The sequence below is a fragment of the Salminus brasiliensis genome, chromosome 11 (assembly GCF_030463535.1).
Source record: "Salminus brasiliensis chromosome 11, fSalBra1.hap2, whole genome shotgun sequence".
NCBI lineage: Eukaryota > Metazoa > Chordata > Actinopteri > Characiformes > Bryconidae > Salminus > Salminus brasiliensis.
The window spans coordinates 2,662,930-2,685,379 of NC_132888.1; the positions used below are offsets into that span (position 1 = coordinate 2,662,930).

Here is a 22,450-nt window from a genome sequence, read left to right on the forward strand (position 1 = left end):
AATTTTACATTGACTTACATTAAATTTTAAAATGTTCTATGAGGAGATATGAGGTTGATTGGACATATGTCCAATTTTTCATAGCAAAACTCTCTCTACTCACCAAACAGAACATCACAGCAAAAAACTAACCACCACCTGAGATACCATATATATATATATCAAATAGCAGTAGTTATTTAATCTGAGTTTTGCTGAGTAGAATCCAGAATATCTTAATTTATTTTCACATGAGGCTTCATTTATAAGGTAAAGCTCTTGGTTAATTTAGATGGGACGTATTTTAGATTTTAGTGGATGAAGCTACAAACTAACCTTCCTCTCGTCTCCTCTTGTTCCCTGTCCCACGCTTTCCCACTGTCAGCCCGCCTGTAACCAGTTTACCCCAGCTGCAGTATATATGTACATCATTCAAACAGCCAGATTAGAAGCAGTTGTTTTTATATGACTGTCTCTCCTTATGCAGTCCTTCTTCCAGATAAAAGAAATGTTCATTCGGCCCTTAAAATCCCTCAGCGTGTTCGTGCATAAGAACATGTGTCAGACGGAAGAGTCTGGCTCTTACTGGACCGACCGTGGAAAGACCAGGGTTTTTGGTTTTTATTTTCTCCTGGATGGGAACCATTCACAAATGCATGAAGCATTTGAGGCCATGGAGTTCCTTTAGGGTCGTTCTGATACTATTGAGACCCCAATTTTGATACTGATAGCAAGGAGTAGTATCATAGTGCTCGATACCAATCCACACAATATAGCAGAACGTTAAAAACACACAGTGTTGTGAAAAGGTCTAGACGCCCTACCAAATGGTTTTAATCCATTGATCTGGTCAGAAAGTGTTTATAAGAAACATTAGAATGAATATTAAATAATAAAGTAGTAATGAAGCCGTTTTCAGAAAAGTTCTTTTGAGTTGAGTAGAAGAACAAAGGTTTGGGTTCTGGTTATCTATGTGAACTTCGGGAACTGGCTGTCTGGATTGGTTCAGTGGATTGCTCGGCAGCCCGTCTGATTTACTGTAATGAAGGACTGACTAGATAAACTATCAGTACTGGACTACCAGAGTTGCACTGTTCAAAGTATAAGCTCCTTAAGGAATCTTTGGGGGTTTGTCAATGTAAAAACTAGGGATGCTCCGATTCAGCTTTTTCAGTTCGGATACCGATACAAATACTTTGCATATCGGTCGATACCCGATACCAGTCCGATACTATTGCTGAAATAATAAACCGTATATCTCACCATGTGGGAGAGACTTAAGGCATCAGGATTGACTTAAACATTACTTTATTTAATATAACAAATGAACACAGATATAAATGTACTAAATTGTTTTTTATTTAGCAGTAAAATAAACACAGCATTTAAATTCAAAATAAAAAAGAGTCAAACTTCGTAAAATATATTAAAATAAATCAAATGTATCAGCCAAAACTGAAAATAAGTAGCTTCACTTTGTCAAACACACAAACAGTAATCAGTCTTATTTAGCATAAACAGTAATTCACAATAAAATCTAGCAGCTGAACCTTAGAATAAATAAGTAACTTGGCCTAACATACAAGTAGTAATTAAACATTGTAAACATGTAAACATTTACTGCAGTCTCACACCAACCAATTAAAATGAAAGGATTGGTTCCATGGATCGGCCTAAATATCCGATACCCGATCCAGCTAATTTTGTTAATATCGGGACCAAAATCAGATCATAATATCGGATCACTGCAGCTCTAGTAAAAACTGTGGAGGAACCTCTTAGGTGCTGTGAGGAACCTTCAAGGTTCCCCAAAGCACCGTTGGAGGGTTCTCCACAGGTTTTACACTGACAAACCTCCAAACGTTCCTCAAGGTACTTTTAACTGGAAAAGGTAAGTCTACACACTTATTGTTTAATTTAATTAGTATTTATTTTAGTATTTATCATTAATTGTCCCTTAAACATCTCCAAAGTTCTCTTCATGGAGTCTAGTATTATTTAGAGTTCTCCTCAGATCAACACCTGGTTTGGTGGTAAATCAGGTGAGCTGCTGCTGATGGAGTTGAACACATCCTCCACGCTGTGCTGGCTGGACTGGGGGGGGGGTGTCCAGGAGAAACCTGGAGGAACCGAGCTCTGTTCTTCAGACTAGCTCACCGACAAGATCTCACTACTTTCTTTCTTCAGAATGAGAAGCTCTTGTTTCTCCTTTTACTGGATTTATGTTCGCCTGCATCTGTTCTGATGTAAACACTAGTAAAAACTCTCTTACCGCTGAGACACAGGGTCTGTAATAATGGAATTAGGGGGCTAAAACATCTGCACAGGACTGTCAGTCACACATCACTCCCATTTTATTATTTCTCTGATTGAAAGAATCAAACGGAGATGCTCTGAATACTCAGGAAAAAACATAGAGCATCCAACAAGCACATGGAAAGTGACCCTGGCAGTGTGTGTATTGTTTATAACTGTGCTGTGTTGTGTCGCCCCGGTCAGGCTGAGATGGACACTGTGGAGAAGCTGACCCGTCTGGTCCCGTGTGAACATGAAGATTTGCTGAACGTCTCCCTGCGCCTCCTCCTCAACCTCTCCTTCGACACGGGCCTCCGCAGCAAGATGGTGCAAGTGGGGCTCCTCCCGAAGCTCACCGCTCTGCTGGGTAACTCTCTCAGCTCCACCCACCTTACCAGAAACAGTGTCATGATGACATCATCAAAAATCAGAAGTCATTTAGATGCACTGTATGTGTCCACATCTTTGTGGACACCCCTTCTAATGAATGAATTCATTACTTTAAGTTGCGCCCATTGCTGACAAAGGTGTGCAAATGCACACACACAACACAGAGAGTCTAGTCCCTGTAGAAAAGTACTGCCAATACAATAGGACTTTCTAGAGCAAATCAACATGAGCCTATTGGCACCATGCTGCCTAATGCCAGGCATGGGCTAGAGTGGTATAAAGCCCCCCAGCATTGAGCTGAGGAGCAGTGGAAGAACTAATACTCTTGTCACTGAGTGCAATCAAATCCTCACAGCAATGCTTCTCCAACATCTAGTAGACAGTCTTCTTCCCTGGACAGTAGAGACAGTTACTCCAACAAAAGCAGGATCAGCTCTTTTTAATGTCCTTGATTTCAGAAGAAGCAATGAATAAGCAGATGTCCCAATACTTTTGTCCTTCTAGCGTATGATGAATTGTGTTGAATATGAGCGGAGTCTGGTTTCTCATATTCTCTCTTATCCTTCCTCTCTTCCTCTTTTTTATCCCCTCTTCCCCCCTCCCTTTCCTTCGGGGGTCCCCAGTGGTCACATCTGGTTCTAATGGTTGATGTGTTAATGTGTTTGGGGGTCTCAGGTTAGCTGCTGTTTTTTTAATGAGTGCTTATGGAACGAATTCTTCAGTGTGTTTCGGAGTGAGGGGGGTGAGGGGTGAGGGGCTGTGTTTCTCTGAAGAGGAAAGTGTTATTAATGAGATTGTTTGTTTATTTGTCTTATTTGGGGGTTATTAGTTGTGTGTGTGTGGTGTGTTTCTTTTTTCCTGAGGTTCAGTTGAAATTTGTGGGGGGGGATATATAATTATATTATATTATATAACTACCTTAGGCTTTTATAGGCAGTTTGTGTACATACAGTGGGGAGAACAAGTATTTGATACACTGCTGATTTTTCAGGTTTTCCCACTTGCAAAGCATGTAGAAGACTGTAATTTTTATCATAGGTACTCTTCAACTGTGAGTGATGGAATCTAAAACAAAAATCCAGAAAAATACATTGTATGATTTTTAAATAATTAATTTCCATTTTATTGTGGGAAATAAGTATTTGATACACCAGAAAAAGAAACTTAATATTTGGTACAGAAACCTTTGTTTGCAATTACAGAGATGAGACGTTTCCTGTAGTTCTTGACAAGGTTTGCACACACTGCAGCAGGGATTTTGGCCCACTCCTCCATACAGATCTCCTCCAGAGCCTTCAGGTTTCGTGGCTGTCGCTGGGCCACACGGACTTTAAGCTCCCTCCAAAGATTTTCTATTGGATTCAGGTCTGGAGACTGGCTAGGCCACTCCAGGACCTTAAGATGTTTCCTACGGAGCCACTCTTTAGTTGCCCTGGCTGTGTATTTTGGGTCGTTATCATGCTGGAAGACCCAGCCACGACCCATCTTCAGTGCTCTTACTGAGGGAAGGAGGTTGTTGGCCAAAATCTCACGATACATGGCCCCATCCATCCTTCCCACAATACGGTGCAGTCGTCCTGTCCCCTTTGCAGAAAAGCATCCCCAAAGAATGATGTTTCCACTGCCATGCTTCACGGTTGGGACGGTGTTCTTGGGGTTGTACTCATCATTCTTCTTCCTCCAAACATGACGAGTGGAGTTTAAACCAAAAAGTTCTATTTTTGTCTCATCAGACCACATGACCTTCTCCCATTCCTCCTCTGGATCATTCAGATGGTCATTTGCAAACTTCAGACGGGCTTTGACATGCGTTGGCTTGAGGAAGGGCACCTTGCGTGCACTGCAGGATTTTAATCCTTGACGGCGTAGAGTGTTACTGATTGTTTTCTTTGAGACTGTGGTCCCAGCTCTATTCAGGTCATTGACCAGGTCCTGCCGTGTAATTCTGGGCTCATTCCTCACCTTCCTCAAGATCATTGATGCTCCACAAGGTGAGATCTTGCATGGCGCCCCAGACCGAGGGAGATTATCCGTTATTTTGCATTTCTTCCATTTTCTAATAATTGCACCAACAGTTGTTGCCTTCTCACCAAGCTGCTTGCCTATTGTCCTGTAGCCCATCCCAGCCTTGTGCAGGTCTACAATTTTATCCCTGATGTCCTTACAAAGCTCTCTGGTCTTGGGCATTGTGGAGATGCTGGAGTCTGACTGATTGAGTGTGTGGACAGGTGTCTTTTATACAGGTAACGAGTTCAAACAGGTGCAGTTAATACAGGTAATGAGTGGAGAACAGGAGGGCTTCTTAAAGAAGAAGTAACATGTCTGTGAGAGCCAAAATTCTTACTGGTTGATAGATGATCAAATACTTATTTCCCACAATAAAATGGAAATTAATTATTTAAAAATCATACAATGTATTTTTCTGGATTTTTGTTTTAGATTCCATCACTCACAGTTGAAGAGTACCTATGATAAAAATTACAGTCTTCTACATGCTTTGCAAGTGGGAAAACCTGAAAAATCAGCAGTGTATCAAATACTTGTTCTCCCCACTGTATTACTATATGGACAAAAGTATTGGGACACCTGCTTTCTTCTGAAATCAAGGCTATTAAAAAGAGCTGATCCTGCTTTTATTGGATTAACTGTCTACTGTCCAGAGAAGAAGACTTTCTACTAGACTTTGCTGTGAGGATTTGATTGCATTAAGCAACAAGAGCATTAGTGTACTCCCCAACTCATCCCAAAAGTACTGGATGGAGCTCCACCATCCATCATTCCAGCTCCTCGGTGCTGGGGGGCTTTATACATTTAAACTTTATAGACTTATATTTTTATTCTAAATTATGACAGTTTATACATTTCATCAAACTTTACTTCAAAATGATATTCAGATCTCAGTTTAATGCTTGCTGTGTTTCTGCAGGCAGTGAGAGTCATAAGCAGATTGTGATGTGTATCCTGTACCACATCAGCATCGACGACCGCTCCAAGTCCATGTTTGCCTACACAGACTGCATCCCTCAGGTGAGGCTCCTTCACACATGCTTCACCCTGTAATGTCCCTGTGGAAAGAAAAAAAGGTGGTTGGCCAGCATTACCAAGATAGTTGACCAGTATGATTAGCATGACCAGGATAGTTGACCAGTATGACCAACATGACCAAGCTGGTTGATCATTATAACCAAACAGGCCATGCTGGGACACCAGCGGTCATGCTGATACACCAGCTAGTCCAATCAGTCAAACTTAAATGAAAGCATAATCTGTGCTGATCATGAGCAACGCTTGACGACCAGCTCAACCAGTTTGCTTACCAGTATAGCTGCCAGCAGAAGCTGGTCTTGAGCTGGACATTTCGGCAGGGATACAGGTGCTTTCCTATTCCACTCATAGTAAACCAGCACATGTTGTGTTTGCTAATGTAACACATATAGTTTAGTAATTAGCTGATGATTTGAATCAGGTGGGTTACAGTACTGATGCGGACCCCTAGGCAGTCCGGATTTTTGCCGTAACCTGAACCTCAGGAGCAAAACGGAACCATCTGGGCACGTTTCACACATACTGCCTCTGTGAGCCGCCAGCGACACGCAAGCGAGACTTTACATGACTTCACCACATCAGTTACTTTCCTCCAAGTCAGGCTGGTGACCTCACAGCCTCACAGGCTGCGGACTAAGATCAGTTCTGCCCAAATTGAGGTCATCTTTAAAGCATGCGTCACACTAGACTTGTGGCCTGAGTGTGATGTCATAGCTTAGAAAGTTTAAAAGGGGTGCTTCAGTCATAATTCACATTTACACAATTCCTCTCGTACCTCAGGTCTAGCTGATCAGCCAAAACATGTTTAGCTTTTCTCTGTACTGGAGCTACGAGGCTAATGGAGCTAAGAAGCTAACTAGAAGCTTATGACTCTCCAGGTAACATAATCGATCGGTTTTGTGTTGATATCTGCTCATTTTCAGCCCAATTATGTGGTTGGTGATAATTTAGCAGATCTTGAGAGCCGGTCAGATCATATAATCCATGTTTTTGTGAGTTGCTGCAGCTGTTTGTAAGGCCATGGGGCATTGCAGTTCCTCATTTAATACGGAGGATTAATGCATGCATAGCTGCAGAAACCCATTGAAGCCAGTGTTGAAATCTGCTCTGTAGGACTAAGGCGCTGTCACTATGATCAGAGGATCGCGGGTTTGAATCCTGGTCATGCTGCTAGCCATCGGCAGCCGAGGCCTTGCTGTCTCCAGGGTGGGCTGTCTCCAGGCTGGTGCTTTGGGAAGGAAAATTGTGTACAGATTGGGTAATTGGCAGTCCAAATTGGGGAGATAATGGGTGAATATCAGATAAAAAGCCTGTGGGGGAAGCAGAGTAAAGACTTTTAACACCAGTAACCAGATTCCGTTCTGTAGAGTCCATTACTCAGCCCAGTACAGTGAGTATCAGAACACAGCAGAGCTTCCGAACACCACTAACGACACTCCGAGCTCCACTGTGTGCAGTTCTGTGCGGGAATTCCCGGCTCTCTCAGTTCAGCAGTGTTTTAAATGTGTCGAATCCGAAAAGAGTTGATGGATGGGGAAGTTTGGAAGTCTGGATGGTGTAAGGCTACTGCATGATGAATTTAAATGTGGCTTATTTTAGTGTGATTCCTAGTCAGTGACATTACAGACATCAGTTGATCAAACAACCACTTATTTGGGAATTACAATTGAATACTTTTACTCAGTTACGTTTCCTCTAGGACTGTGTATCGGCATGAACCTGGCGATAATACAGAGGTTAATACAGCATCACAATACGGGGGGGGGGGGGGTGTAATTAGATATACTGTCATTAAAATTGCTAATCCATTCTAAATGGATTGCAAAAAAGTACATTTCAGAGACGAAGCAGGGGGTTTACTGAAGGGGTAGCCCTTCACAATGATGCGTAACAAGGTTGCCTGGATAGGTTAATGTGGCATCCAGCCACGTCCTCCATCGATACTCAGCCCAATAACACTGATCAAGTGATTTACAGCCAGAATGTCTGAACTGTAGTCCATGTTTATAGACCACTGTGGTTCATACAGTGTCAAAAACCATATAATCACATTTATTAGACGGGGTATAAGCTTCAGGAGTGTATTGTATTGTATAATGTGTTGTAGTGGTGTGTTAATTCCCTTCTTTTGTGTGTGTGTGTGTGTGTGTGTGTATGCAGCTAATGAAGATGCTGTTTGAACACGGAGAAGAGAGAATCGACTCCGAGCTGATTTCCTTTTGCATCAACCTGGCAGCTAACAAGAGGAACGCCCACATTATCTGTGAAGGTACTTTAGAAGGTCAAACGGGCCTTTCTACATATATCATATCATATGCTTGTTATTAAAATGCATTATACTCATAGTTGGGTGAAAAATTTGGTGAAGATCAAATTTTATCTAAGTTTTCAAGTGGAGCTACGAGGCTAACCACTAATACAAGCATATATGCAACTGATTAGCACCAAACAAGTCAATATCCTAGATAACAGAGTGTCATAATTAAGTGTATTAGAGATTATTGAACACCTCCGCATGCTTTAAGGGGAGAGTGTGTAATGATATAGGCCATGCTAATGGTGCTTCTATTACTTGTCAGCTACATTAGCTTTGTAGCTCCAATGTAAAGTTCAATTGGCAAACTTCACACATCCAAACCAAAATCGGCTATATTTGGAGGTAAAGGTGGAAACCTGACGTTTGATTCTTTGCTGAGCTTTAATCAAGACCTTTCATTGACTATTGAACAGAAATATTCTTCTGTATTTGTAGGAAATGGTCTGAAGATGCTGATGAAGAGAGCTCTGAAGTTTAAGGACCCTCTGCTGATGAAAATGATCAGAAACATCTCGCAGCACGACGGCTCGCTCAAACAGCTGTTCCTGGTCAGTCCAGAGTCCAGTGGGCCTCCAGCCTACCATGGCTTTCGTCCACTGTTTACTCACTGTCACTTGTAATTAGGATAATTGACTCAGGTAATGGACCTATAGTGGACGTTAAATTGAACCGTTAGTCGTCTGGAGTGATTACTGTTGTTTTGCTGTAAATTCAGATTACATTGCTTAATAATGTACAGAACTAGAGCTCTTCCGAAAACGTGCAAACCTTGAGTGCTCGGAGTACCCAAGTACTCGGTTCTCAAAAGCACCTGGAATAACAATGAGATTTCCAGCTCATACCATTTTAAGATTAAACATAACTTTAAGTATGATCATTACTGCACTTCATAATATGTCCAGTAGAGGCTGCGATGTATTCGTGGTGTATAGGTGAGTGTGCAAATGAACTGAAATTAGCCACAAATATATTAAAACCAAGCATTTATGCAATGCTCCTCCAAAACCTAGTAGAACGTCTTCTTCTCTGGACAGTAGAGACAGTTACAGTACAGTAGTTATAGTTACAAAAGCAGGATTCCCCTTTTTTGTGTAATATATACATATAAATGTGTGTATGGATAAGTTGTTTATTTTATGCTATGCTGACCATATACACTTTGTATATCTATCTAACTTGGACTTAGCCTAAAGACTTGTGACTTGGACTTTTATTTTGTGACTTGTGACCCTCTCTGATCGGCATCAGACAAAAAAGTTAGGACAGTTATTATGTGCGTGGCTAATTTCAGTTCATTCGCCCTCTCACTGCCATACACATTGCTATGTTGCTGCCCCTACTAGACACATTCTGAACTGCAATAAAAAACATAGTTAAAATTATGCTAAATCATGAAATCTGACACTAATTTACAGTGATACAGCTGCCTAACTTTTAAGTATGTTTTTTACTGCAGTTCAGAGCATGACCATTAGGGGCAGCAATGCAGCAATGTGTATGGCAGTGAGAGGGCGAATGAAGTGAAATTAGCCACGGACATATTAACCGTCCTAACTATTTTTATCTGATGCTAATCGGAGATGGTCAAAAGTCAGAAAATATAGAAAAGTCAAAATTACAAGAAATAAAATTATTAGGTAATCTGACATTAATTTACAGCAAAACAACAGCAATCACTCCAGACCACTAATGGTTAAATTTGACGTCTATCAAAACCCACCCAATTTACCAGCCCAATGTAATGTAACTCTAGAGGCAGTGGTGGCTCTGGGTGATTGTTCAGTAGTATGCCTGACCCAGCGCTCCGATCCCAGCTTTCTAAGCTGGAATATGTAAATTTAATAATTTCATGGTACGGCATGAGTATTAATGGCAGTAAAGGAAATGATGAATCGGACACACTAAGTATATTACACACACCATGAGTGTGTCTTGGTGTAAGAATGAGTGTGTGCAGTAATTACAAGTGTTCACAGTAATCCAGCACGTAGCACTGCTGAGCCGGAGCCATTAAGGCTGGGTGTAAATGTGTGGTTTGTAACAGCTGCTTTGCGCCGTGATGTGATTAGCGTAGCTGCTAACAGGAGGTGTGGTTCTGTGCTGCAGGATTATGTGGGTGATCTGGCGGCTCAGATCGGCCCGGATGAGGACGAGGAGTTTGTGATCGAGTGTCTGGGGACGCTGGCTAACCTCACCATCGCCGACCTGGACTGGGAGCTGCTGCTCAGAGAATATAACCTCGTGCCCTACCTCAAAGACCACCTCAAACCTGGTAACAGCGTGCTGGTGTGAGTGTGTGTGTGTGTGTGTGTGGGGGGTATATAAGTGAGTCTCTGTCATTCCAGAAAAGCTGCTACTGCACTATGGAGCTTTGGTGGAGCTGCAGAAGACCGCCTGCCAGTAGTCTACCCACAGGCTACTCACAAATGCAGGTGGTTTTTGCTCTCTACTGCCCTCTGGTGGTGTGTTGGGGCCTAGCTGGCCAACACCTTGCGCAACCAATCCTTGCACTGCAGCATTTAGATTTGTGGCTGGTTCTGGATCACACACTGGCTAGATTGTCCAACCCCCAACGCTGGAGGAGAGCCAACCAACAGCCCTACAGATATATGCAGTGTGTGGTTCTGAATTTGGAGGTGTGTGCGTCACAGCCTTTGAGGACTACGCTTACCCATGATCCCCTTCTCTGTGCCTGTAACAACACTGCAGCACACCTGATTGAGGTGATGAAGCTACTGAGGACTCAGCTGGAGAATCAGCAGGAGCTCCTGAACACACACTGTCACTGAACACACTGCTGATTGACCTTAAGTGTAGATATTAATGTATGTCTGGTGTGTGTATGTATGTGTGTGTGTACACATGGACAGTTTTCCTTGTTTTGTTTGATCTTTGCTGTGTGTGTGTGTGTGTGTGTGTGTGTGTGTGTGTGTGTGTGTGTGTGTGTTTAGGGTCAGCAGAGGATGACCTGATCCTGGAGGTGGTGATAATGATTGGCACTGTGTCCATGGACGACTCCTGTGCTGTCATGCTGGCCAAATCTGGCATCATCCCTGCCCTCATTGAGCTGCTTAATGGTGAGACACAGCTGATATTGTAAGGCACTGTATGTGTACATACAGCACTGTGTAAAAGTTTTAGTCCCCAGTGTAAATATTAGGATGACAGTAAGTGTTTATCTGCTCAGTAAATCTCTAATATTAAAATAAACACTAATAATAACACTCCTACAGAAAGTGGTGGAGGTTCTCCATCACTGTGTTCATCATTAGAACATCTCCAAAGTTCTCCTCTCTCATGGAGTCTAGTATTATTTAGAGTTCTCCTCAGATCAGGGCTTAATGATGGTAAATCAGGTGAGCTGCTGGTGCTGCTGGTGCTGCTGGTGCTGCTGATGCTGCTGATGCTGCTGATGCTGATGATGATGGAGTTGAACACATCCTCCACGCTGTGCTGGCTGGACATCGCTGCCTCTACTGGTCCAGGAGAAACCTGGAGGAACCAAGCTCTGATCTCACTACTTTAACATTCTGTATGTATGTATGTGTGTGTGTGTGTGTGTGTGTGTGTGTGTGTGTGTGTGTGTGTGTGTGTGTGTGTCTCTGCAGCCCAACAGGAGGATGATGAGTTTGTGTGCCAGATCGTCTATGTTTTCTACCAGATGGTTTTTCATCAGGCCACCAGAGATGTCATCATTAAAGACACTCGTATCCTTCCTCCAAGAATTTCACCATGCTCTCACACAGGGCTGTGAGTGTGGCATCGAGACATACATAAATGGCACTACACTACCCAGTTTACACATGGTCAACTCTAGCTATATGACTCCGCCCATCATGACCTAATTTTTATAACGAGGTGACCAATGAAACGAGAGCTAAACTCCAAGATCAACATTAATCCATTCAGCATTCATTAAAACTGAGCCCTCAGTGCTGGGTCAGAGCCCTCAGCGCCGGTTCAGAGCCCTCAGCGCCCGTTCAGAGCCCTCATCGCCGGTTCAGACTAGCCTTAGTAAAGGAGCAAAGGTAAAGGTGCAAGTACTTGTCACTTGACACACACACACACCCTAGTGAACTAGGGGCAGAGAGTGCACACACACACCCAGAGCGGTGGGCAGCCAACTCCAGCACCCGGTGAGCAGAGAGAGGGTGAAGGGCCTTTCTCAAGGGCCCAACAGTGGCAGCTTGGCGAGCCCGGATATCGACCCCACAACCCTGTCATCAATAGCCCGGAGGTCTAACCGCTGAGCACCACTGCCACTAGCGGTAGTGTTGGAGGGACTTCCAGACATGTTAGCTGTGCCCTCTGAAGATTTTTGAGGAGGTTGTAAACCGGAGAGCGCTCTGGTAAAGGGTGCAGGCAGAAGTAGCCGATAACGCGTCCTGACGCAGTGACCATGATGGAGGTCCATTATCCATTATAGCAGCTCATGATGGACCATGATATCTGCCATGACACCTTTATGTCACGGCATGTCAGTGTTCTGTAGCTGGGTTATATCAAATATTGTCAAATAATGAAGGTTTTTTTGTTATTTTAGGGGAATGGCACATCGCCATCGCACTGTACATCATGCTGCATATTACTGGTTCACTGCTAACCACACAACAGGTCACATGACTGAAGTACGTCCCTGGGAAAGCATTGTCCCGTTTTTTATTTCTCATTGTTATGCAAGCGTTTAACAGCCTGCCCCCTAACAAGAGGATTGATGTGTCTTTATGTTGTGTGAAATTTTAATTAAGCTCTTTATTGAGCCCAGAGCGAGGATTCATTAGTGCTCGGAGACGAGGCCCAGAGGAAAGGCAGTAAAACCTCTCCATAATCAGACAGTGTGGGGTCGAATTGTATTAAATAGACCTGTTTTCAGCTTGTGCTGTAATTTCCTGAACTCCTGGACTCCAGAGGCTCCCGCTTACCTCATCGACCTCATGCACGACAAGAACACTGAAATCAGAAAAGTGTGTGACAACACGCTGGACATTATTGCAGTAAGTACACACACTCTTCACGCCACAACATGCCGCCATGTGTTTTAAAGGGCCCATATCCTGCATTTTCCTGGGTTTTTGTTTCATTTTTCGACCTAAAACATACCAGAAATAGTCAATATTAATTTCTACATTCTCAGATTTATCATACACTGTACGGACAAAAGTATTGGGACACCTGGTCATTCATTTTATCTTCCAAAATCAAAGGTATTAAAAAAAAGCTTATCTGCTTTTGTTGGAGTAACTGTCTCTACTGTCCAGTGAAGTCATTCTGCTGTGAGGGTTTGATTGCATCCAGCGAAATGAGCGTTAGTGAGCTCAGGATGTTGGATGATTGATCACCACCCCACCCCATCACCCCCAACTTCACAACTCATCTCAAAAGTATTGGATGAGGCTCCACCATCATCATTCCAGAGAACACAGTTCTTCCACTGCTCCACAGCTCAATGCTGGGGGGCTTTATACCCCTCTAGCTGATGCCTGGCTTTAGGCAGCATGGAGCCAATAGGTTCATGTTTATCAGAGAGTCCTATTCTGCTCTACAGGGCCTAGGCAAGCTGTGTGTGTGCATTTGCACATCTGTGTCAGTAATGGGTGCAACTTAAAGTAGCTGATTTGGACACATAGCGTGTGTGTGTGTGTTTCATCAGAGCTATACGTCGAGGCGATGCCGTCACCGGGGTGTACCCGCTTGCTGGCTCTGACAGGAGATATCAGCAAACGCTGAGTGGTTGGAAGCCCAGCTTGTCTGGGGAAGTGTTTCATTGACTTTATTAGCCTGCTCGTTAAGCCCCCTCACCACATCAAAGAGGCCGCGGGTAGGTCTGGCTTGTGTCCGTGGCGACAGGCTCTTGCAGATGGATAGCTCAGTGTTAGCACAGTGGCAACCTAGCTAAGCTGCGGCCTGCAGCTGGTTTGTGATCAGCCGATACTAGCAGTGGACAGTTTACCCCTCTGTAATAGTGTGCCTGTGCACATTCCTATGGTGTGTGTGGGGGGAGGTTGATGTTGTTATGATAAATGAGGTCATCATTTTATGAGTGTATTGTGGATGTTTGCTGGATTAGATCCCGAAAGCTCTCCCAGTCATCTACAAAACAGCCATCTCTGGGTCCGATACCTTACAGTAGAAGGTGAAAAGCTGAGGTTAGCAACCTGCTGTGGTGGTGGACCTCGGCTTTCCACGGCCACGCTGGCGCTCCCAGGGGTCAGGCCGGTAATAATGAGCATAGCCTCTCTATCGCTGCTACTTCAGAGTCGGAGCTTGTACTGTGTACCTCTAGTCAAGCGGGCGGGGCAATGCTTGTAAAAATGTCTTCATAACCCATATTCATAATTCATATTGGTGTAAAGTCCTGTGATAATACTCTACCGCATCAGTCTACATGCTTCACTACCTTTCAGTGACACTTCTGTATCTCTCAGCTTTGTGTAAAAGTGAAGTTGTGGCTCAGTGATTTTAATCAGATTTCTAAAAAGATCAGATAAGATACTCTAGGTGCATAAAGAAAATGGGACCCCTAACAACAGTGCAGTACCTGGTAGACCACCAACAATATACAGTATATTCCTATTTACACACAGACCTCTGTCAGACCATTGTGGAGTTGGTGGGCTCAGATTACAGGTTTGGGTCTACTAAAGCTGTACGGTACGATGCCCTCTGAACCCACTCAGTCCTGGGCCCTAAGGGATGGCTGGAGTGTCCTACTGCCGGCTGCTCTGCTGGATGAAAACACAGATTAATCAGCGAGGCCCCCTGTGGCAGAGCCTGAGTAAAACACACACTGCTTCAATCCTCTCAGCACCCACCATTAATCATATGGACAGCAGCTCAGAGAACAGAGCCTGGGCCAGCAGCCTGGGACACAGCGCCCTAGGAACACACACATTTCCTTTATTTATGAAGAAATGAATTATTATTATTATTATTATTATTATTATTATTATATTATGTCCAAATGTTCTAGGAAATGCTTTTAGCTACTTTAAGTTGTACCCATTGCTGACACAGATGTGCAAATGCACACACACACGCAGCTTGTCTAGGCCCTGTAGAGAAGTACTGCCAATAGAATAAATAGGACTCTCTGGAGCAGATAAACATCATGACCCTATTTGCACCATGCTGGCTAATGCCAGGCGTGGGCTAGAGGGGTATAAAGCCCCCCAGCATTGAGGAGCTGTGGAGCAGTGGAAGAACTGTGTTCTCTGGAATGATGGATGGTGGAGCTCCTTCCAGTACCTCCAACAAAGGCAGGATAAACTCTTTTTTTAATACCCTCGATTTCAGGTGCAGGTGTCCCAATACTTTTGTCCAAATGTGTGTGTGTGTTTTGTTTAGGAGTACGATGAAGAGTGGGGACGAAAGATTCAGAGTGAGAAATTCCGCTGGCACAACTCTCAGTGGCTGGAGATGGTGGAGAGCCGGCAGATGGACGAGGCTGAACCCTACCTGTATGGAGACGACCCCGACGGCCTGGAGCAAGCGGACCTCTTCTACAGTACCGGTTAGATATGGGCATCCACACGCAATCTACACACAATACTCATTGATATTGATCTTTCCTGTATATAAACACATCCGCATCAATACACACTACTCACAAGCAAGGACTGCAGCCTGTTTTCCAGTAAGAATTATGCCAGAGCATTAATATATTGCTCCTGTCCAGGGATTTTTGTCCACTTTTAGTTTTCTCCATGGTTGAAACCCTGTAGCTGATGTGTACACTGTGTCAGTAACTCTGGAGAAATAGAGCAATAGAAATGCTCTTGGAATCTCAGCCCTATTCCTCATGGTCAGTGTCCTCCAGCTCACCACCTTCCTCAAATCCAGCAAAGATTTTCTATGGGGTTCAAGTCAGGCGACTGTAACGGCCACTCCAGAACCTTCAAGGACTTCTTCTGAAGCCAAGCCTTGGTGGACTTTGAGGTATCCTGGGGATCACTGTCCTGTTGCAAGGTCCAATGACAGCCAAGCTTCGGGTGATGTTTTCTCCTAAGATCCTGATACTAGATTGAGTCCATCTTGCCCTGAGGAAGCAAAGCAGCCCCATAGCATCACTGAGCCACCGCCATGCTTCACTATAGACAGGGTGTTCTTTTCAGTGTAGGCTTCATTCTTCCTCCTCCAGAGATACCGCTGATCTATAGGTCCGAAAAGGTCCAGTTCTGTCGTATTGCCTTTTTGGGCCTACGTATCAGTGGTATGTCTGGAGGTAAAAAAATGAAGCAGACCATTTTTAAAGGCATGGAAATCTAATTATGAATTTACCATATTCACCTATTTAGTCACACCCACTGAAGCTATAAGGAGTGTTGCAGCCTGGGCTGCTTTCTGAAATGAATATAATTAATAAGAGCAGAGCAGCCATTCAGAACATTATGACTGTATTTGCAAAATAAAGCCACACAAGCAAAATAAATGGGCCTCTGGGATACACGAAAATGTAGTATATGAGCCCTGTAATATTTGCAATATAGAGTTTTCCAGGTCAGATATTTGAATATTGTTTGAGAAACACTGGGATGTCTCTTAGTTGCAGTTTTAGGATGTTCCTGAGGGCTGTCCATGGTGACATGTTGTCAGGAAGATGAATGGGAGCTTTGGAGAGAGAGAGGCACTGCTGGATTCCTGTGTCTCATATTTGTTTGTTCTCTCTGTGTGTTGTGTTTATTTGTGTGTATGTGTGTGGCGCTTCAGACGGGATGCCCCCTGAAGCGGGCCTGAGCCCGGACCCCTACAGTCAGTTCCATTCTCAGAATGGAGACTTCAACGGCTGGTGAGTGAGAACCTCTTTCTACAGCACTTCAGCAGTCAGGCCGGTTTAATCCCGGCTCTGTGAAAACCGATCCCACCGGTCCCACTCCTTATAATCAATGTATATATATATATACAGTGAGTCCAAGAAGTATTTGATCCCTTGCTGATTTTCTTTGTTTGCCCACTAATAAAGACACTATCCTTCTGCACTTTTAATGGTAGATATATTCTAACATGGAGAGACAGAATATCAAGACAAAAATCCAGAATATAATTTTAAAGAATATATTTTAATTAATTTGTATTTCAATGAGGAAAATAAGTATTTGATCCCTCTTGCCAAACACACTCAATACTTAGTGGCAAAGCCTTTGTTTGCAAGCACAGCGGTGAGACGTTTGTTGTAGTTAACCACAAGTTTAGCACACACACCAGGGGGAATTTTGGCCCACTCTTCTTTGCAGATCCTCTCTAAATCATGAAGGTTGGTGGGCTGTCGCTTGGCAACTCTGACCTTCAGCTCCCTCCATAGATTTTCGATCGGATTGAGGTCTGGCGACTGGCTGGGCCACTCCATGACCTTAATGTGATTTTTCTTGAGCCAATCCTTTGTTGCCTTTGCTGTATGTTTAGGGTCGTTATCATGTTGGAAGACCCAACCACGGCCCATTTTCAGATCCCTGGCAGAGGGGAGGAGGTTGTCCCTCAGGATTGTGCGGTACATGGCTCCATCCATCTTCCCAGTGATGCGGTGAAGTAGCCCTGTACCCTTGGCAGAGAAACACCCCCAAAACATTATGCTTCCACCTCCATGCTTGACGGTGGGCACAGTGTTCTTGGGGTCATAGGCAGCATTTTTCTTCCTCCACACATGGCGGGTGGAGTTGAGGCCAAAAAGTTCAATTTTGGTCTCGTCTGACCACAAAACCTTCTCCCAATAACTTGGTTCATCTTTCAAATGATCATTGGCATACTTGAGGCGCGCCTCCACATGTGCTCTCTTCAGCAGGGGTACCTTTCGGGCACTGCAGGATGTGAATCCATTGTTGCGCAAAGTGTTGCCAATTGTTTCCTTGCAAACTGTGGTCCCAGCTGCCTTCAGGTCATTTGCTAACTCCTGCCGAGTGGTTGCAGGACGATTTCTGACTGTTCTCAGCATCATTGCCACCCCACGAGGCGAAATCTTCTTTGGAGCACCGGGCCGAGGTCTGTTGATTGTCATGTTATACTCTTTAAACTTTCTGATAATTGCACCAATAGTTGTTACTTTCACATCCAACACCTTACTAATCTTTTTGTAGCCCATTCCAGCTTTGTGAAGGTCAACAATTCTGACTCTGAGGTCCTGTGACAGCTCTTTGGTTTTACCCATGTTGGAGACTTGAAATCTGTGTGATCTGTCTGATTCTGTGGACAGGTGTTTTTCACACAAGTGATTAGTGAGAACAGGTGGCTTCAGGTCAGGTAACAAGTTGATTGGGAGTGTCTAACTGGTCTGTAAAAGCCAGAACTGCTAATGAATACTAAGGGATCAAATACTTATTTCACTCCATGAAATACAAATCAATTAATATATATTCCTTAGATTTATTTTCTGGATTTTCTTTTTAATATTCTGTCTCTCCATGTAAGAATACATCTACCATTAAAAGTATAGAATGATCATGTCTTTATTAGTGGGCCAACGAAGAAAATCAGCAAGGGATCAAATACTTCTTGGACTCACTGTATATTATACACACACACTGATTAGCCATAGCCAATGACCTCTGTCAAGGGGTGAATTTATTAGGCAGCAACAAGAACCTTGTTCTAGACGACTGGGTCAGAACATCTCCAAAACATCAGGCAGGTCTTGTGGGGTATTCCCGGTGTGCAGTGGTCAGTACAGTAACTACCACAAGTGCTCCAAGGAAGGACAACAAAGGCTCATTGATGCGATTCATGGAGGTCCCACACCATGACTTAAAGAATCTGCCGCTGACGTCTTATTCGGTTTTCCAGATATTACAGGATGCTGTTAGAGGTCCTGTGGAGTCCATGCCATTTTAATTGTTATTATGGTATAGCACTCAGAGAAGGCACTTCTTAAGTATGCACATCTTTTGTTCTCCACTGTGTGTTGTGAGCTTCCTAACCAATCTCAGTTCCAGATGAGCTTTTATGGGTGCTTGAGGCATTAATATCATTCAGCATTAATTATACTAAAATACTAAAATATAAACATAAAAATACTACAACTCTTCAACCAATTCACCATCTCGATTCACCAGTGTGGTTTTAATATAGATTGTAGTGTTAAAGAATACAATCACAATGCTAGTACTTGTACTCAATTAAAGGATACCTCATGCACCCCAGGTAAGGGAGAATTCCACTGGTTCTTCTGGTTCGTCTGTCGCCAAGACTACAACCTAGATATAGCCCATATTTTATTTCCTGTCCAAACCCACCAGTGAAGTTACACGAGTCTTCTGAGTTTTATATGGAATATGTTATGAATGATAATGGTAAAATGGAAGGAAATCTAAGAAAAAAGCTTTTTTCAGGGACTATTTTGCCTCACAGCTACCTGCATGTATCCCTCCACCATGGATGGATTAGACCAATACATTTAGAGCCGAACTCTTCTCAGAACTACAATAGTGTCTCAGGCATCAGGCAGTGTCTTCATCACCATTAGGTGGAAGATCTTTCTGTGAGGGAGCTTTTTAGAAGTTCTAGACGTCTGCTTCTGTTCACCTCCACTGTAGAACCCAAGTTCTGACTGGGTGAGGTTATCTAGAACCGAGAGTTTTACACCACCAAACCCCCCAAACTCTGAATTTGCTTATATTAAAAAAGTAAATATGTAGAATTGTTAGTGTTGATGGAATATGATTAAATTTGTAGTTTATCATTAATGTTGACACTTATTTTATTATTATTATTATGAATAATATGATTAATAATAAAAATAATAATAATGTGTAAATATTGAATACTGCTCTTAATGATTTGGTCAAAGCTTCCAGGCTTATTTGGGATCCGTGCATATGATGGGCTGAGCATTCAGGCATCATCTGTCTTCTGCTGGTCTCAGAGTTGGTTGTTTTTCTCAGGATGGGGTTGGGGATGTGTTTATTTGAACTGGGATTTGTGTGTGTGCGTATGTATGTGTGTGTGTGTGCATACGTATGTGTGTGTGTGTGTGTGTATGCAGAGGGACTGTCCTGTGTGTGAGGGGCCGATGGGGGTGTTGGGCCGTTTTCCTGCGCCCCTCTGTAAGGCGATACGTCTCAGATGTGCTGTGTGGACTTTTTGGGGGTGTTGGGGCTCTCGGGTGATGGGGCTTAATTAGAGCGGCTCTCGGAGAGACAGAGGTCAGAATAATAATCAAATACACTCTCAGTCTTTATTTAAGACTTGTGTGAAGTGATGGATGTAAGCTCAGGCCGTTTAAAGCAGGAATGGGTTTGGCCTGCAGCAGCGCGTGATGTGGAGTTTGAGCTTATTCCAGCTTATTATTGACTTACTGGTTAAGTAATGAAGGAAACGACTGACTAGGTACTTGTAATTGAGTGATCAGAGTCCAGACAGTAAAAGTAACTATATTAAGAATAACTTTTATGAACTGTGTACAGCTTTTCAATACATTCATAATACGCAGAGGTTAACTTCACACACCAGACCTGTTCATCGGCTAATTAGCCACTCCCACTGAAGCTAGAAGATGTTTCAGCCTGGGCTGCTTTCTGACTGACCCCTAAAAGAGAGCAGCCAGTCAGAACAGGGATCATTTGCCATTAGAGACTGTTAAGCGGAATATCCCAGGAGGTCAGCAGTTCTAGATATACTCAAACCAGAACCAACCGTCACGCTACGCTCAAAACCACTGAGATCACCGTTTCCCCCCATTCTGATCAATCAATCAAACAATGAATCAATCAAACTTTATTTATATAGCACCTTTCAGACAAATAAAATTGAAATTCAAGGTGCTCCACAGGTGATTGATGAAAGTATAGGATAAAGAAGAAAAATAAAGGAATAAAATAAAAAAAGAATAATAAATAAATAAATAAATAATGCAACTGAATATTTAATATAAAAATAAAAGGTGAATAATTAAGATGATAAAAGTTAAGTAATTAAACATAAATCCAACAAAATAATACAATAAAAAAAGACAAACTAAAACATAAAATACTCCAGATAATAAAACTTAGAAATCTAAGTATATAAGTATGGATATTAAAACACCATTACCTGGAGCATATCTGCATGATTTTGCTGCCACACGATTGGCTGATTAAATAAGATTAGAGTAGGTGTACTTTGTTTTAAGTGTTCCTATTAAATTGTTGAAAAATGAATATATATATATATATATATTTGGGCTCCTGTGAGTGTGTGTCTGCATTCGCATGCACTGAATCATGGCAGCTGAGGGGTGATAGGTCTCAAACGTAGTCTGGTCCTCCGCTGTGCCACAGCAGAGGGGGGTCAGGAGGGGCTCTGCCGATCTGCAAAAGCTGAAGGTAGACCCGTGTAACCAGAGCTGGGACAGGAGCAGGAGATCAAAGCTGAAGGGCTGCAGAACAACTTGAGTGGAGCGACTGAGTGGAGCGAGAGCTGCAGCTTTATGAAGCAGTGCAGTTTCCCCGTTTCCTGTGCAATCTTACCCCTCAGAACAGTAAAAACAGGACGCGCTTTAAAGCGCCTGATTTTATGGCTGCCCCCAGCCAGACCTCTTTGGCCCCCCTCCAGCCCCCTGTGACCCCCCCCTCTCCTCTTTTATTGGCCCGTTTGGAAGCCCTCACAGACAGCCAGGTGACATGTTGGGTTTAATTGGCCTGGAATTGGCTTGGCCGGGATCAGATTCCTGAGAATTCCTGATTTCTGTTAGTCAGGATTTCTTCTGCTAAACTAATGACAACTAATGTTTTAGCGATGCTGGATAACTTTTACAGAACATAGAAATCTAATGAATTCAGATCAGAGTTTAGAGTTTCAGCTTTAAAATTCTACATTTCTTAGCTGAACACTGTTAAATGTAAATTTGAAATTGACAAAATGTAAATTTAAATTGTGGAGAAAAAACATTTGAAATGGAACAAATTTATATTTATATTTATATATATGAGATCGAAAAGAAATACATTTGAAATAAAAAAATTAAATTTGAATTTTTTTTTTTTTAATTTAAAGAAATATTTTGAAATAGAAATATGTAGTTTGAAATTGTAAAAATTTATATTTAAGATTGAAAAAATATATTTTTTAAATAAAAAATGAAATTTGAAATTGAAAAATGTAAATTTGAAATTGAAAGAAATGTTTTGAAATAGATAAAATGTAGTTTGAAATTGTAGAAATTTATATTTGAGATTGAAAAATGTAAAAAAAATTACATTTGAAAAAATTGGGGAAAAAAATCAAATGTAATTGAAAAAAAGTGAAAAAATACAATTTCAAATTGAATTAAATTCAGTTGCTAATTGAAATTAAGCAGATTCCTAACCATGCTACCAGTAGGTTAAATTACACAAAAACAAAAAATACACCTGATCCGACCTTACAGTGTGACCTCTCACACTTGTACAACATAAAATGACTAAGAATCATTGAATACATTTATTTAAATATTTGTAATTGTAGTATTCATGTTGATGGCTG

The 22,450-nt window shown here is 42.5% G+C and overlaps 1 protein-coding gene across 3 annotated transcripts in view; it reads left to right on the forward strand.

Annotated features, from left to right (window-relative positions):
• kifap3b (kinesin-associated protein 3b) overlaps window positions 1-22,450 on the forward strand; it is a 37,210-nt gene that overhangs the window by 10,140 nt on the left and 4,620 nt on the right. For all 3 annotated transcript variants that reach the window (XM_072691403.1, XM_072691404.1, XM_072691405.1), the window contains exons 10-19: window positions 2,479-2,641; window positions 5,591-5,691; window positions 7,870-7,978; window positions 8,462-8,574; window positions 10,133-10,298; window positions 10,978-11,103; window positions 11,635-11,733; window positions 12,935-13,020; window positions 15,371-15,536; window positions 16,733-16,811. In XM_072691403.1, the coding sequence (XP_072547504.1) occupies window positions 2,479-2,641; window positions 5,591-5,691; window positions 7,870-7,978; window positions 8,462-8,574; window positions 10,133-10,298; window positions 10,978-11,103; window positions 11,635-11,733; window positions 12,935-13,020; window positions 15,371-15,536; window positions 16,733-16,811 (1,208 nt within the window). The remainder of the gene's footprint in view (window positions 1-2,478; window positions 2,642-5,590; window positions 5,692-7,869; window positions 7,979-8,461; window positions 8,575-10,132; window positions 10,299-10,977; window positions 11,104-11,634; window positions 11,734-12,934; window positions 13,021-15,370; window positions 15,537-16,732; window positions 16,812-22,450) is intronic.